This window comes from Arachis duranensis, chromosome 9 (assembly GCF_000817695.3).
Source record: "Arachis duranensis cultivar V14167 chromosome 9, aradu.V14167.gnm2.J7QH, whole genome shotgun sequence".
Classification (NCBI taxonomy): domain Eukaryota; kingdom Viridiplantae; phylum Streptophyta; class Magnoliopsida; order Fabales; family Fabaceae; genus Arachis; species Arachis duranensis.
In genome coordinates this window covers 638912-656075 of record NC_029780.3, presented here as the reverse complement: position 1 = coordinate 656075, position 17164 = coordinate 638912, and the positions used below count along the sequence as shown (strand labels likewise).

The window sequence follows — 17164 nt, the reverse complement described above, 5'->3', positions numbered from 1 at the left end:
AAATTAATATAAAAATTATCGAAATAGTGATCGATTAGTAATTAATTGTCTTTTGAAAATTAGTTATTTTTAGAGACCAATTTTAATTGTTGCTAAAATTTTAGTCGCTAAATTAAAAGATAGCAATTAAATTTAGTTATCAACGTTATTCTAGATCTAGAAAAAAATTATTGGTTACTAAATTAATAGTTACTAATGATTAACTTTTTTTTATTTTAAAAAATCTATAACAATTGTTAAATTAATAGTTATTAATGACTAATTTTTTTAATCACTAAAATTGATTGCTGTTTTGATAATTTTTTATAGTAAATATTCTTAAAAGGTAATAATTAAATTTTTACAATGAAAAGTATCAAAATACTTTTGATAAATACTCACACTCATGTTTTCAAGTGTACTGCTTTATCGGTATTTTAGTGATTTTTAATCGTTGATCTTAATTATATACGATTAAAAATTATTAAAACAAAAGTTTTTTATTATTTGATACCAACGAATGTCCCTTTTGTTAAAGATCGAAAAAGATAGTTTGAATTCATTTAAGACAAGCTAGCTACGTATAGAAAAGTTTATTAACACAAGAACGTACGATTAAATTATTTAATGATCGAAAATTAAACAATTATTTTTTTTTATGACGGTCGCTATACGGTAAATTTATTGCATTGCAATATGCAAATTGTGTACATAATTCGAAGCTAGGTTGGATGAATGTCCTAAGGTTGAGAATAAAATTAAATTAAAAGTAATCTTATGTTCCCATCTCCACCATTGTTTACTTTACTGTTGAGTTTATGATGAACGCAAAACAAAAATAAATTACACAAATATTTTTAATACCAAAAATAGCCTTAGACCTATATATCATGCAAAAAGAAAAATGCTAAGATGATAATTAAAGCATTAGCAATATCGATCGTCCTCCTAAGATGCCTAACTTTATTCCAGAATCTCTTGATGGGGATGTGCTGAATTTTAACTCACCGCAATAAATAAATAAATAAATAATATATATATAGATATGGTGGTCTTTGATGATTATTCAGAGCATATTACCGAAAAATTCGATTGATTTAAAATCATGGCAAGAAAGACAAATAATCTTAAGCTTTTTATTTTAAGTGTTGTGGACTTGTGGTTTTAATAATGTTTTTTAATAATATGAAAATTTGGTGTATTTATTTGTGCGGATACCACAAATTTAATGGTCATTTTTTTTTGTAAATATGCAAATGTAAGAGGTCAATTTTTTATTTTAAAATTTTTTAAATACACAAAGCTGACCTTTAAATTTTTATTTGAGTGTTAAAAAATTTTTGAAACATGTTACTCGGATCTCCCAATTTGCTTTGCAATAAAAAAAAATTTATTTCACCATAAATTGAATCTTTTCGATTTATGCGGTATAAAATCTAAGAGTCTAATTTTTATTTAAAATAAAAAAAATAAAATTTATATAAAAAAATCACAACAATTAATTATGATACTAGATTACATACCATTTTTTTATTTCTAAAAAAAATTAGCCATAATCTTAGAACTTTTTATTTTTAATATTGGAATGATAGTGATATTTTTTTAAAATACTGACATGTTATACTCAACTGTGGAATTATTTAATTAGAGAAGTAAAAATTGAACCGTTCGATTTGTGAGAGGTATACAAATCGGACCGTCTGATTTGTGTAAAAAAAATTAAAAAATTTAAAGTACAGAAATCAAACCCTTCAATTTATATACTTTTCACAGTTTTAAAAAATACTAAAAATTATAATATTAAAGTATATTACCACCCTACTTCCATAACAAAAAAAATTAGCCATAATCTTACTCTTGAATTAGATTTTGATTCGGACTTATCACTTCAAATTTGAACTCAATCCGAACAGCTTCTTCCTATTTTTATTATTTCAAAAATAAGTAAAAGCAGGTTCGCACGTGCACCCGATGCAACTTGCAACTTGGTACGAAAGTACCACAGTGGAACCCTTTTTGTCTTAGGTTGTCTGGATTTGATTTGAAGCTTTGTTGGTCATATATGGTTAAGGTACGACTACAAAGAATTTAAATATTCTAAAATAAAAAACACATTATCATAAAATAAAACATTAATCATGACCAAATTTGTAATTTTTAATATACATATAAGTTAATGTATTTTAGTTTATTTTTTATTAAAATTTAATTACTTTTCTTGAAATGATCTTTTCTTGCTTTAATTATTTTTTATCCATTTTACTAACATAAGTAACGTTGTTACCCAATTTTACTTTTTTTTTTTTTATTCGCTTCTGTACTAAGAATGAACTTGGATTATACTATTGTTATTTATTATAATAATCGTGATCCATATACAGTCACAGAAAAAAAAACATGATCTGTATATAAATATATAATAGTGTTAGAGAATAGCCCATGAGTTAAAGGGTGGCCCAGAAAAATCCCTAAACCCTGGTGGCTGAAGAAGCGGATCTAGGGGCCTCTCTGCTGTTTGCTGAGTGTGAGTATTGGGCTTCGGCCCAGAAAAGACCAAAAACAAGGAGAAATTTTGTATTCTCTTCTATCTCCACTATTCATATCTGGATAAGAAAAAAAAACTAACCCGGCCATTGTCCAAAAAAATAAAGGGACACTTTGCCCTTTCACTATTTTATATTAATAATACGATCTCCTTATTAAAAAGTCCGTTAAATAGTAATGAAAATTAGTTTGTGGGGAGTTTTATTTGTAATTTATGAGATTTTTAAACTTTCACAAACTATTTATTTTTGAAAAAATTTTTCTCCCGTGATGGTTAAGTAGAGAAAGACTATTATTGAAAATGATGTCGCAGAAAAAAAAGTAATTGCAATAAACCTTTTAAAGAGAAAAATAGCATCGAATAAGAAATAAAATAAAATAACATTAATGTTGATGATATTTGTATTGGTGATGATGACACTAGAAGAGATAACCATGATGATAAAATATGGTTACACAATAAAAATAATAGAGGTAGATATGATAATAATGAGAATGAAGAAATGTAGTAATAATAGTGGTCATAGTTAATTATATTGTTAAAAAGAAATTTGTGAGAATTTTATTATAAATAAAACTTTCACAAAACTAATTTTCGTTACTATTTAAAGGATTTTTTAACAGAAAAATCATATTTATTCTAAAATGAAAAGATTGAACATCGAAGTGTACATTTTTTTAGACAAAAAACACCTTGTCCTTCGTAAAAATAGATAAAAACCAAAGTTAGTTTTTACTCTAAAGATGCAAATAATTTGTACCTTAAAATAAACTATCTTTGAGTTTTGTCTTAAAACTTTAATAAACACATTTTATTTTATTTTTCTGTTTTTCTATTTATATATATCATATGTCAACTACCAAAGATATATAACTTAAATGAGTTTAAAGACTCGCTAAAAAATAAAAACTCATCCTTCCAACCTCATTATTATCTCGTGTAAATTTAATATCTTGAGATATAATCTATTTAAATATTATTATTAAACCACTCTAAAAATATTCTTTTTTAAAATAATATAGATATTTGCTGGTTCAGAACTTATTACTATTTTAATTTTTTTATTTTTTATTTAACAATAATTTTTGTTAATATATATTCACCACTTTTTCATGAAATTAAATCAGCCGTAAATTATATGGAACTCCGGTTTTCTTTTTTTTTTTTCCATTTTCTTTTCAAACTATATATACTAATGTCGTGGTATAATAATATATGTCATGAAAGAACATGAATCATCTCGATATTCAAACAAAACTGGGCGGAATAAAAATGACTTGTCCAACTTAAAAAGATGTTACACTTTTTAAAGAAAAAAGGGTTTAACTCTTGATTTTGATCGCAAATTCTGACTAACACATATGCTATTATTGACAACTACTTTTGTCGTTATAATTTATATTTGATAATGGCATGCAAATAAATAACTGACAAATAACGTTGGGGAAAGACATTAAGATATGATTTATATAGCGATTATGTGGAGGGACACCTTAGCTTAAAATTACAATAATGTGACGATGATATAATAACACTAATATATAACACGTACATGAATATCCCAGAAGCATGCTATTTTATTATGGCTATATGTGGCAATTTCTTGTTATTAAAAAATGGACACCTTGCACCCTATCATTATCATTTATCACTATACATAAGAGGATAAAAAAAAATCCTCTCTAATTTCAACAATCATGTCAACATCTTAGACCGGATAATAATGCATATATGCCAGTAGAAGAGAAGAAAAATCAGCTTCAATAATGTTTGAAAATATCATCTATCAATTATTTACTTAATTTTTATTTTAATTTTTGTGTGTGATGATGCAACAATAATTGTTTTTCTAGTAAAAGTGTACCTTTAGCGTGAACAAATAAACAAAAGTTTCTGGTGTTAAAAATACATGTATGTTCTAGATCTAATTTGTTATTAATTCTAGTATAAGTGAAAAATTATGTGATAGATTAGTAACGAATGCATTACAAATTTTTATAGTATTTATTGTAAAAGATTTTAATTTAATAATTGTTATTAAAATTTTAGTCGTACTCGTTACAAAATAAATAATTATAATATATAAATCCTTCACATATTTACATAATTATAAATTTATAATATGATAAATATTTTTCAAAAAATTATTCTAATGCTTGACTTCTAAACACTGAATTATTTATTTAAATAGTTTAATTTTTATCTAACCTAATATAATAAAGTATGTTTAAACTTTATTATTATTATTATTATTATTCAAATCAGATAAATTCGAACTTTCCATCAATAATTCGAATCAGATAATTTGAACTCCCCATCAATAATTTAAATTATAGTGATTCGAATTATTTATACTGCAAATTCCTTCACTAATTCAAACAAGGTTGATTCGAATTACTAAACTTTTTAGTTTGAATAGGTTTGATTCGAATTATACAGAGACATGCTTTTAATTGATTCATGTCTCATTTTTTTATTTGACTTAATCACGTAAATTCTAATATAAGATGGCTTAATACTGTCATTTGTCTTTATTATGATTCATATTGTAATTATTTTTTAATTTTAATTAAAGATACTATTATAAATTGTAAAAACTTATAATAATAATAACAATAATAACAATAATAATAATAATAATAATAATAATAATATTTTATTTAACATATGCACTTATCTCTAACATATGATACGTCTGAATTTCAAATACAACTTTGATTATTATATATTCACTAAAGAAATGATGAGAAGCTAAGAGTGTATAAGATTAATAGATTATCAAGTTAATTGCCACTAGAATCGTAGCAAAAGGGGACATTATATTATATCATTTTACTACTAGTCTTAATTAGGTATAGTGACGTAACATAAGAACTCATGAGTTATGAGCATGGATTTGGATTGAAGAAAAACAATGAGATGGACATTATTAATGTTGCTTCCCACACATGCCGCAATCCTAGCTGTGGTTTCAACTTAAGTTTTTATTAGCTTACTTCTTATTATATATTAAAATTTTCTTAAGAAGTGAGATTATTAGCAATTTAAAAAATTCATATTGATAAGAGAGTTTAAAAATTTAATGCATTTTCAATATATTTATTATATAAAAAAAACTTAAAATGTTCACATATTTTTTTTAGAATCGGATAAGGTTCCTTTTCGAAATTTTGTTCCTATGTAAAATTCATAATTGAAATGAAAGTAGTATTTTCGAATTTTAGAGTTATAATTTGGTTAAAGAGTTCTTTCTCAACACATAAAAGGAGACTTATATAGACACTTATTTTTGTTGTATATTCACTATATTTTTTAATTCGCCAAATCAAATTAATTAATAAATTATTACATATAAAAAATAAAATTCAATTTTTCAATAATTGTTTAAATGAACAATGAATTAACTACTTTACTAACTCAAATTAATTACTTGTATAAACATTTAGTAGTCAAGTTATATCACATAAATTGTTGTTATTACCGTTTAATGATTGAAACCTTTTATGTCATTAAAGTCATAGGTTGCAAGTGCCAAGTTATATATAGATTGAATTAGAGATAAATACACAATTAAGGTGATGATTTATAACTCATCATGAATAATAAATCAGTTTTTATCTTGAATAATTTTAACAAGTGTAGCCAATTTTTGTTAGTTGAGTAATTGGTTCATCTTAATTAAAATACTATATTATTTATTTAAATATAGTTAGTGAAATGTTAAAATATTATCTATTAACTATTGCATGAAACTTTCAATTCTAATTAACTTTGTGATTTAAATATAATACTAAATTATTATTTTTTAAATGTTTACTTAAGTCCAAATTTACCCTCAAGTTAAAAAAAAAAACACTCGTTATCATTGTTTTTTCTTTTATCATTATTTTGACTTTCTCATTGCAAAAAGTCTAGTTTTCCAATAAGAGAGGAGAATACACAAGCCAACATCATTGGATTATTAATTACTCTGATATGCCTTATTTTCATAATCATCAATTAAGTAATCTCTTTATGAGTTCTATGGATACATTGATGATCCAAGTGGCTACTTCTTTTGCCTTTAGATTTGATCATCACCACTATAATCTGATTTAATTTCCCACCTACTATAATTATTTGTCCCACATAATTACCCGATTTCTTAATATAGTCATTTCAAAGACTTAGTGGGATAAAATTCCTTCATATTTATTTTATCATATAATTGTTCATGTTATGGCCAAAATATTTAAAGCAATGGCTCTAAATAGAGTAATTAACTTGGCCCAACTAGATCCAACAGGATTTGTTTTGGTCATGAAAATTCAGTAAATGATGATCAAATAATCACTTTTTATAAATATTCCATTAAATCGAGTATTTTTTAATTTCAATTTTTATAAACCTACTTAAATCTTTAATTTGTTGATTTACACATTAAAATTTCTTGTAAATATTTTTAACTATCGTTTTTTAAATTGACTTAAGAAATAAATTTTTATTTTTTTCGGTATTTTTATTATCATTCACACCAAGATAGATATCTACCCAACATGAGTTAACTTCTTATACAATAAAAAAAAATTACTCATTATGTATAGAAAAAAGATTTAGCAAGTGATTATCAGATAATCACCATGTTTTGTAAATATTCTATTAAATTCAAATATTTTTTAATTTTAATTTTCATAAATCTATTTAAATCTTTGTTGATTTAAATATCAAAATCTCTTGTAAGTACTCTGTCGTTTTCAGAATTAACACGAAGCCATCTGGATATTTCAATACTAGTATTGTGATTAAGGTTATTTATTTTAATATTAGTGTTAAAATCTATTAATATTATAGTTAGATGATAGACTTTGTGAATTAAATTTTTTTATTGTGTCAAATTAAGATACTATTGTAGTATTACTGATAAATTTTATGATTTTTTATATTAGTTATTTTCAGAAGTTGATACTTAATTCTTCATAAAATGTTAGTGAAAATATGTATTTCAAATTTTAATTTTAAATTTTTAATTATTTTATATTTATGAGAGACCAATTTTATTGGTTCAACCAACAATTTATCGATTGAACTAATAAATTAGTAAACTAATAATTTGACTAATTCGATTATCGATTCGATTCTCACAACTATAGTTTAATTACTTTACCATTCATTTCAAGTACACTTTAAAATAGTAATATTAAAATATTATGGTATATTAATTGATTGATTTACATGACGAATTGAGGAAGTGGTTCAACTTTAGAAACAATAATAATCACAACAATTATATCAGTTTGATGAGGGATTGCCATAGCTAGAATTTTGTCCTTTTCTTTTCTTTATCCCTTTTTTTTTATTTTCAATTTTTCAAAAAAATAAAATAAAAATCATTAGCATATATTCATGCCTTTCACAAGGATAATACCCTTATATGCTTTGTTTTTGACAGAAACCTAACAGGCTAAGTAAGTTTTCCATTTATGTTCAGTTTTTCAATTAAACAAAGAAAGACCATAATTATTAGTGTTTAATATTCATATTAGTTGAAAATTACTGCTGCAATAATTGCAATTAGTTTTCATATATTGATTGTCACATGCATAGTGATAGATGAGTTAGGTATGTAGGTATATATAGGTGGGGCTGTGAAAAAGATGTGATAAATTAAATTCACATATGCTTATGCAAGTTGCATGGCAAGGTGGGTTTGAAAACATAAAAAATTGTTTATTAATAATGCACATTTTTTAATATGCACCATAGATTTTATTTTATTTTATTTTATTTTTTAGAAATAAAGAAATAAAACTTTAAATATCATCTATAATTTTTTATAACATTTATTAAGAAAGATTATTTTCCACGTCAGTTAGTTGTTCAATTCCATGGAACTTCTTTTATTATAAATCTAAATTATGAAAAAAAGAGGTATTAATTCCTAAAACTCTAAATATATATTGTGCATGCTTAAAAAAATAATTTTATTTTAAATTAACTATTAACATACATTCTGAATTATTATATTATGGAGACCACTTTCATAAAGATATTAAAAATGTTTTTTTTAAAGTGTTTATATGTGTCATGATATTATTAGACATATTTATTAAATTGGTTAATAATTTATTTTTTAATAAATTAGAACAAAATTGGTTTATTATAGCAACAATAATAAACCTAATTGTCCGCACTATAATTATTAAACCCGATTTAATTCGATCGATTTATACAATCTAAACTGAATCATGTTTAAATTTTTTGATAAAAAGACAAATATATTCCTAATTTTTTAAAATAAAAAAATGATCCAGTGAGTTATATAAATTAGTCGGTTCGATCGGATTTAATAACAATTAGGTTTATCGTTATTGTTATAAAAAAAAATCAGTTTTATTTTAATTTATTAAAAAATTCAAAATAACTGATTCATTAATATGTCCAATAATAATGCGACATATAAGTGTTTTTACAAAAAGACATTTTACGCGTCTTTATTGAACATCCTCCTCATATTATATATTGATCCAATTTTGGCACTATTAAATTTTGATAGCCAGCAATCAAATTCCTTTAATTTTATTTTTCCCTATTTTGTTGTTATATATACTCAATTTCCTGAATTATAGGGATTTTTTTAGAGCCTCATGTGACAAAGGTGAGTATGATCCTAGTCAGCTGATGGAACCTTTGAAATTCAATAAGGCCCCATTGGCCATTGATGCAACCCCCCTCTTTAGTCCTTATTTATGGATAAAATTGACATTTAATAATGTCTCCTCCACTCACAGTACACACCAATGCCGACTTTGCACTTTTGATTTTATCTGCTAAATATGTATTAAAAAACATGGTGGAATAATAATAGAGGGGGAAAATTAAATTAAAGCTAAGAAGTAAAAATACAGTTAATCTATGTTGGGGAAAAAAATTGCCGTTTGTTTCGCCTTAGAATTAAATTGCACACCTGGGGTACAGAATTGTAAGAACACAACAGAAATTGGTACTAAAAAATAATAAAATAAACCAATGATGATGTTAGAGAAAATCAATGTCTTGGCTGTCTTGCAATTTACTCTCTACTTGATATTTTGGTCCACTATCCGGGCCTCAGTTATTTATTTTATTAGAATTAGTAGTTATTTTAAGATAAAAAAGTGCATTGGCCTTATTCAAGATAAATATACAAAGTCATATCATATCATTCATGACATTGAATGATTTCATCTTTTTCCTACTTGCTATTTTTTTTTTCCCTATAGAGGACATGGATACCATACCTATAAATATATATGATATGTTACAAAATATAAAAGTACCAAATCCTAAAGGAAAAAGTTAAAATATATATTAGTATGAATTATTATGCTTCACTGATGCACTCATGTTCATATCCTCCATTCAAATATATAAATAATTTATGGAACCAAAAGTCTTAATTCACTTCTTCCATTTGTTGACAAAAAGACAATTATGAAAAAAATTATCAGTTAAAATAATATCCATATGGTGACACACCACCACATAAAATAATCTAATTGAGCACCAACCAACCAACATAAAAGTAATTTGATTGAATAACCAAATTTATGAAATTTAATCCTAGCCTTCCAATTACATATAGAGTCAACTGATCTATTTGACAATTTGCTTTTCACTACCCTCCAAATGATCACTTCTACTTGCTTCATGTGTCCCAACCTAAAGACTAAAGTAATAATAATCAAAATGCAAAAACCCTTATTTGCCCATCGTGTACGAATCATCTATATCCATATTGTTGTAGAGGATAAGAAGCAGATTCAAATATTTCTTGAAATTCAATTTTGATGAGCTGTAAATATTCTTCTATATGTTTAAACTATCTTGTCACATGTAGTCTTTTGCTTATAAAATTACCTTTTACCTTCTATTAGATTTTTTAGATGTTTAAGGAAGTAACATTGAATTCCACAATTTACAAATTATAAGGTTACATATTCTTTGCATCATCTTCAACTATTGTTAGCTACTAAACCTTATTATATAGATATTGTAGATCATGGAATCCATTTTCTACACCAAATTAAATCAGAAATTTGAAATTTCGGAACAATAAAACACTAAATGAAGAATAAAGCTATATGTTGGAGATGACTTTTCAGTATTAACTTCAAACATCATCAGAAACTAAACTCAAATTTTTTACACAAATGAAATGAAATCCTGTAACTAAAATCAAAATACAGCATTATTTCTTTCCTAGCATCTTCCTTTTCTTTTACTTATTATGCAAATCAAACTATATTATTATATAGCTGCATCAAACAGTAAAAAGGAAGAACAACATAGGCAAAATAATCCCAATGGCATGACTAGTATTATTAGTTGTTACCATCTCCCTGCCAACTCCAAACAATGTCATTCAATGAAGGCCTAACTTCTTCCTCACAGAATTTGATATACTCCAAGGTATCCCCAGAAGACTTCGAGAACTCCACCACGGCCACCTCCGGCGCCACCTCGAACACTTCCACCGTCATGGCCAGCCTCCCTTTCCTCCCTTCCCTCTCCCCTTCCATCCTCACAACAAACTCCTTCTTCTTCTTCCCGGCCACTCTGAAATTCAATTTCTTCGCCATAGCCTCTAGCTTCCCCACCACTGCTTGAGCCGAAAGCTTTGATATAAACACTGAAGGTGACCTCTTCCTTGTCTCAAACAAACTCCTCAGATCAAAACCATGCGACAGCGAGGAAATTATCTCGAAAGCATTGTAAAACGGCCGTGCAGGCTTAGCAGAACTACTCTGCTTCAAATCATCCTTGTTAAACTCTTGATTGTTATTACTATCACCATCATCCTCATCGAAGTCATCCACATTGTCCCCAATGGCAGACTCCTTAAAGGAGAATGCAATCGGACGCATGAAGCCGACTTGGAACCAAGGATCCTTCATGATATCTGCAATTGAGAACCTCTTTTCAGGATCAGCTACAAGTAGGTTTGAGATCAAGTTCTTTGCTCCTTCCGGAACCCAATCAGGGAATTCATACTGAGCCTTGAAGGCTTTTCTGTAGATTCTCATCACGTTTTCGCCTTGGAAGGGTAGATAGCCACAAACCAGAGCATAAAGAATCACTCCACAAGACCATATATCTGCTTTGGATCCATCATACCCTTTCTTCTTCAACACTTCTGGTGCCACATATGCAGGTGTTCCACACGGTGTTATCAGCATACCATCTGCACCATGTTTTGCACAACAATTAGCATCAAGTAATTCCACTAACAAATTCTAAACAGTTGAGTTCATGCATTTTGTTATGTTGATTTTTCGCGTGGATACCAAAATTGGAAGACTATTCCAACAAATATGGTATACTACAAAACCATACTAAAACTATGACCTAATTTTATAATCAATAAGAGAAATTATGCCCTAATTATAGTCAATTTTGTGATTCAATCATAGCCTAATATAGCCAAACCAGTAGCAACAAATTAAGACTTTCAATAATTGAAAAAAAAATATTAAAAAAGTGTGACGAACCTGCACGGCGTTGTTCCGGCAAAGCAGAGAGGCCAAAATCGGAGACCTTAAGCTCTTCATTCTCATCAAGCAGCAGATTCTCCGGCTTGAGATCTCTGTGAGTGACGCCGCGGCTATGGCAGAAATCAACGGCCGAGATCAACTGCTGAAAATACTTTCTAGCTACATCTTCCTTGAGCTTCCCTTTCTCCACTTTCTTGAACAATTCGCCTCCCTTAACATACTCCATAACCAAGAATATCTTCCCCTTCGTGGCCATGACTTCCTTCAGCTCCACTATGTTCGGATGCCTCACCAGCCTCATAACCGAAACCTCTCTCTTAATCTGCTCTATCAGCCTCTCCTTCTTCAGCTTATCCTTCTTTATCACCTTAATCGCCACACTTTCGTTCGTCGCTAGGTTCCTGCCGTAGTATACCTTGGCAAAATTTCCCTGACCTAACACGCGTCCCATCTCGTACTTGTTGAATATCACCGTCCTAGCGCTGTTCGACAACTTGATCTCCATCTCGTTTTTCAGATCCATGGGAGGAAGATTCCAGAGAGAGAAAAGGAAAAGAAAGAAAGTTAGTTAAGATTAGTGGTTGTGAAGGCTAATTGTATGGCCAAGAGAGGAGGGAGAATGTGGAGTGGTGAAGATTGGAGAGGTTCATTCCTTTGAGGAATATAGTGTCCGAGGGACACACAACGTTTCGGAGAAACGATTCAGAAGGGTTGAAGATCTTCATGGTGCATAGGTGATACACCAGATTGGAACTCCGGTGTGTATGTACGTGCAAGAGAGGAAGAAGAAAAGAAGAGAAAAAATAAGGGTGTGGTTTTTCCGTTTTTGGGTTAGGTTGAGTGAAAGTTGAAGAAGTTTGTGTTGTGATGGAATTTATTAATGGAGTGAGGGGGAATATATTGAGATTGGGATTGGGCTTTGTGTGTTTCTCTAGAACGGTTTGGAGGACGCGGTTTTGATTTCAGAGTGGATTTGGAATTTGGAAGAAAAAGGTAAGGACCTGTGGTTGCTGATAAACGCTGACTAGACTCTACCCAGGATATTCTATAAAAATTAAAAAAGTATTATTAATTTATTATTTTACTAGTATGATTCGTAGGCTTTTTATTTAAAATGTGCTTCTAAGGATATTAGTTTTTTTTTTAATGATCAAAGAAGTCTAAGATCTGAAAAAATTGGAAAACACCAGCTATTCAACCTAATTAATGTTTTGAATATATTTTAAATAATTTAATTTTGATGCACTCTCAATTTAAAATTCATTTATACGCACATCTAAATACATAATCTTATATTAACAAAAATAATTATTTTTTGAATATTTATTTAAAAAATAGTTATAATTACATGAGTTTATCAAATTAAACTCAAATTTTAAAAAACAAAATAAAATTTAAATACACGTATATATAAATATATAATAATTAATTTGATAATTAATTTTTTATATACATATAATATCTTTTAAAATAATATTAGTTAAAATTTATTTTTTTGATATATTTGATTTGTCATTAAAATTTAAAATTTGGATCTATTTAATATTAAGAATATTTAAAATTTATTTTCTTATTGCAAATTTGTTTTATTGTTTTCTTCATTATAATTATAATAATCTTAAAGATATTTGTTGAGAAAAAAAGTGCTAATATTTAAATTACAAAAATACATCATATTTATTGAGTCTCTAGTATTATATATTTAATTATTGTATGCTGTTTAAAAGGTTTTAATCATTTAAGTTTTTGTTTATGAAATATATATTTAATTAATTATATTGTTAATATATTAGTGATGTTTCTTCACAAAAGGGAAACTATTAAGGGGTGGACCAATTATTATGAAAACAAAAGTAGGTGGGAGAAAAATCAGAAATATCTAGAAAAGCCAAAAATGAGAAAATATAGTTGAACAAGATTTGAAACAGGTGGAGATGACGTGGAACAAAAGCCACTTATCATCATTGTTTGTTTGGTTTTGGAGTGCGGCTATCTTATTTGTACTACCATTGTTCTTGCCGTCTAGGTTATGGTATACCTTTTGCAATTGCATTCCTATTTTTTTTCTTTCACACCTAGAATTTGTATTTATATTTTTTAAAATTATATATATAAATTAATAAAATTTATTTTTTCAAAATAATTTAGTGTTTGTACTAGTCAAATAATAATAATAAAAATACCAAAAATTAGTAATTTTAAAAAAATTTTCTATTTGTTTATTATTATATAAGCTTGAATTATTAGTATTTTCCAACTTCTTCTTATTATTTTTATTTGTGTAAAGAATTTATTTAACTTGAGATTTGTTATTTGGATTCAATTTATATATATTGCCATATTTAATTGTACATTATATACATTTTCATGTTAAAAATAATTTTAGAATTTATTATTTAAATTTAAAAAGTAACTGATAAAATTGTGAAAAAATAAAAAAAAGAATGCAAATTTTTATTGATTGTTGATTGATTGAATTGAATTGAATTAAAGAATGTAGTAAATTACGAGGGTAAAACTAAATATATATAGAGTAAGTCAACAAAAAAAATATATATAGAGTATTGTCCTATGAAAGATAAAAACAAATAAAAATAAGATAAAGAAAAAATAATAAAAACTAAAATTATAATTTAATTTATGTATTATGTTGGGTTGAATTTGTGGGTCACGGATTTATTGTTATCATGGACTAAGGTGGAGGAGTAGTTTAATACTAAATCATTTGTATATGATTAATACATCAAAATTTAATTCTTATTTTTTATTGAATTCGATTGACTCAAAATAAAAGTTCAACTAAATATTTTGAAGTAGATATTATTTTTATACATTGATTATGTTAGAAAATTCATACTATCAACCTATTATTAATATTTAAGAAAATAATAAATTATTTTTTAACATATCTTTCATCATTGATATTTTTTAAGAAAATATATTCTGTTATCTATATCATATATAGAAACTGGAAGTAGTGGTGATTTAGTACACAAACTTTTATTGAATTAATACATACATTAATTATAACTGAAGATCTTGTAGATAAAAAGTTGATTTAACTAAAGTATAGTGAAAGATGCCAACAAAAAAAAGCACTCTCTTCTCTCTGCTAGGGTTGAAGCCTTTTTACCCTTGTGGCCTCCAAGAGGGAGGTTGCCGCTGCCACCGTTATCTGGGTAAGGTGGTGGCCTCCCTCCCCCCTTTCTCCTCTCTTCTCATTTTTCTTTATTCTATTCTTTCTCTTTTTTCTTCTTTTGGTTTTTTTCAGTTTTCTTTGTTTAATTTCTGTTTTTCTAATATCCCTATGTGGCGTATTTTCTCTTTTTTTGTAGTGGTTTATTGTCCTCCCTTTATGGGTAGTGTGGGTACGTTGGTACAGATCTATCAAATCTTGGAGTATACACTGAAGTTTACTTGTTGTTCATGGAAATATCTTCAGACTAGGAGGATTCAACTTTAAGCAGAGAAGAAGAATTGATTTTTCAATATGTTGCATCACTTTTAGTGTTGATTTAGAAATCATAGAGATTCATATCTGTCTATGTTTCTACTGGTTAAGATTCTTTGTAATCGAATGTTGGGTTTATTTTTAGTTTATAGTTCAGCATAGAATTTATCTAATCATCTTCTCTAATTTTAGATCTAATTTATTTCTATCATCTGTAAGTGCCGTTTGGCTTTCCTTTGAATGATATGTTTCCTTCTGTCAACAAAAACTAAAGTATGACTATGGGTAATATTCAAAATGTGTATTATGAGCAAATACTCTTTTTATTCTTTAATTTTTAGGCACAAGTTAAAGTTCTAAAAGCTAAATCGGTAATTAAAATAGCAAAACTAAAAATTTAAATATTTACAAAATTAATTGAGATTTAACTAAAATTAAATTGTATATAATAAAATAATATATTTATATATAAACTATATAATTATTTTAAAAAACTATTTTAAATTAATTAATTATTAAAAAATTAAATAAATTTGACTAATTTTTTAGTTTTTTGGTCTATTGTGGGTTTGGTTCTTACAAAAATAACATAGGTTAATAAAACTTTATTAAAATGTGGCCACATAAGTAACAAGACATATATACATGATTAACTAATTCTCAAAAATAACAAATAAATTATTAAAAATTAAAATAGTTCACTTTACAATAATGATTAATAACCAATGAGTTATTGTTCAAATGACATAGTCTCTCTATATTCAACTAAGAGATCGCGAATTCGAATCTCCTTATCCTCGACAAAAAAGATGATTAGAGGAGGTAGGGGCTCTGAACAATGTCCCATGCTATCCAAAATGAATAAAAGTAAGGGGAAGTGGGACTGGTGCTGACGTGCTCTTGAGTCGATTACAGCTAATAAGACTTATGAAACCTCCAAAATTAATAATAAAAACAATAAAAAAGAATCCATTCATGGTTGTGGCTCAGTTTTGGAAGAGAATCTTATTAGCCTACTTGATGTCTCAATTCCATTGACAATGCCCACATTAACATTGGTGCATAATTGCATATAGTGACCGCTAGTTTAGATTTCCCTTTAATATATTAATTAATTCAATTTTTAATATATAATATATGTATGAGTGGTAGATAATAGATACAGGAATTTGTATTGGATCTTCTAAAATTTGAATTTTACTTTAGAGAGTAAAATGTGATCTTTTACTATTGAATAGTTTTTATTTTATATTTATTATTGATCCTACCTATAAAATTAATAGTAAAAGATCACACTTTATTTTTTAAAATGAAATTCAAAATTTAGAAGATCCAAATCCTAAATATAGGTCTGGTTTGAATGGGTGTTGAGGATTGGAAATTGGAATCAATCTATCACTTATGATTTGTTTCAGCCTCTCACTTATTATGGCTCCATGTTTTCATGCTTTTAAATCTTAACTTCCCGAAATTGAATAGCCATTATATAGACAGATTCAAAATATATGATAATTTTCATAATTTTATTAATAAAATATAATTAATTTTTTAGTTATTTAACTAATAAATTAAAATACTTATATAGTAATTTAAATAATAATATATAGTTTAGAATTTTATTTTTTTAAACTTGATATAAAAGATTGAATAATTCTTTCATTATTAATATAATTAAATATT

At 26.6% G+C, this 17164-nt stretch overlaps 1 protein-coding gene across 1 annotated transcript; it reads right to left on the bottom strand.

The window, feature by feature from the left end:
* Positions 1-10607: 10607 nt before the first annotated feature.
* Positions 10608-13003, bottom strand: LOC107463764 (CBL-interacting serine/threonine-protein kinase 5). The gene is made up of 2 exons (XM_016082626.3): positions 12031-13003; positions 10608-11723 (listed from the first exon to the last, which is right to left on the bottom strand). Exons 1-2 carry the CDS (start codon positions 12554-12556, stop codon positions 10864-10866), a joined length of 1386 nt encoding a protein of 461 aa, XP_015938112.1. The 5' UTR covers positions 12557-13003; the 3' UTR covers positions 10608-10863.
* Positions 13004-17164: the final 4161 nt, after the last annotated feature.

Coding starts and splice junctions, on each gene's coding strand:
- LOC107463764 (XM_016082626.3), bottom strand. CDS start 12,556: ATGGATCTGAAAAACGAGATGGAGATCAAGTTGTCGAACAGCGCTAGG. Junction 11,724..12,030: donor GCCGGAACAACGCCGTGCAG/GTTCGTCACACT, acceptor AACATGGTGCAG/ATGGTATGCTGATAACACCG.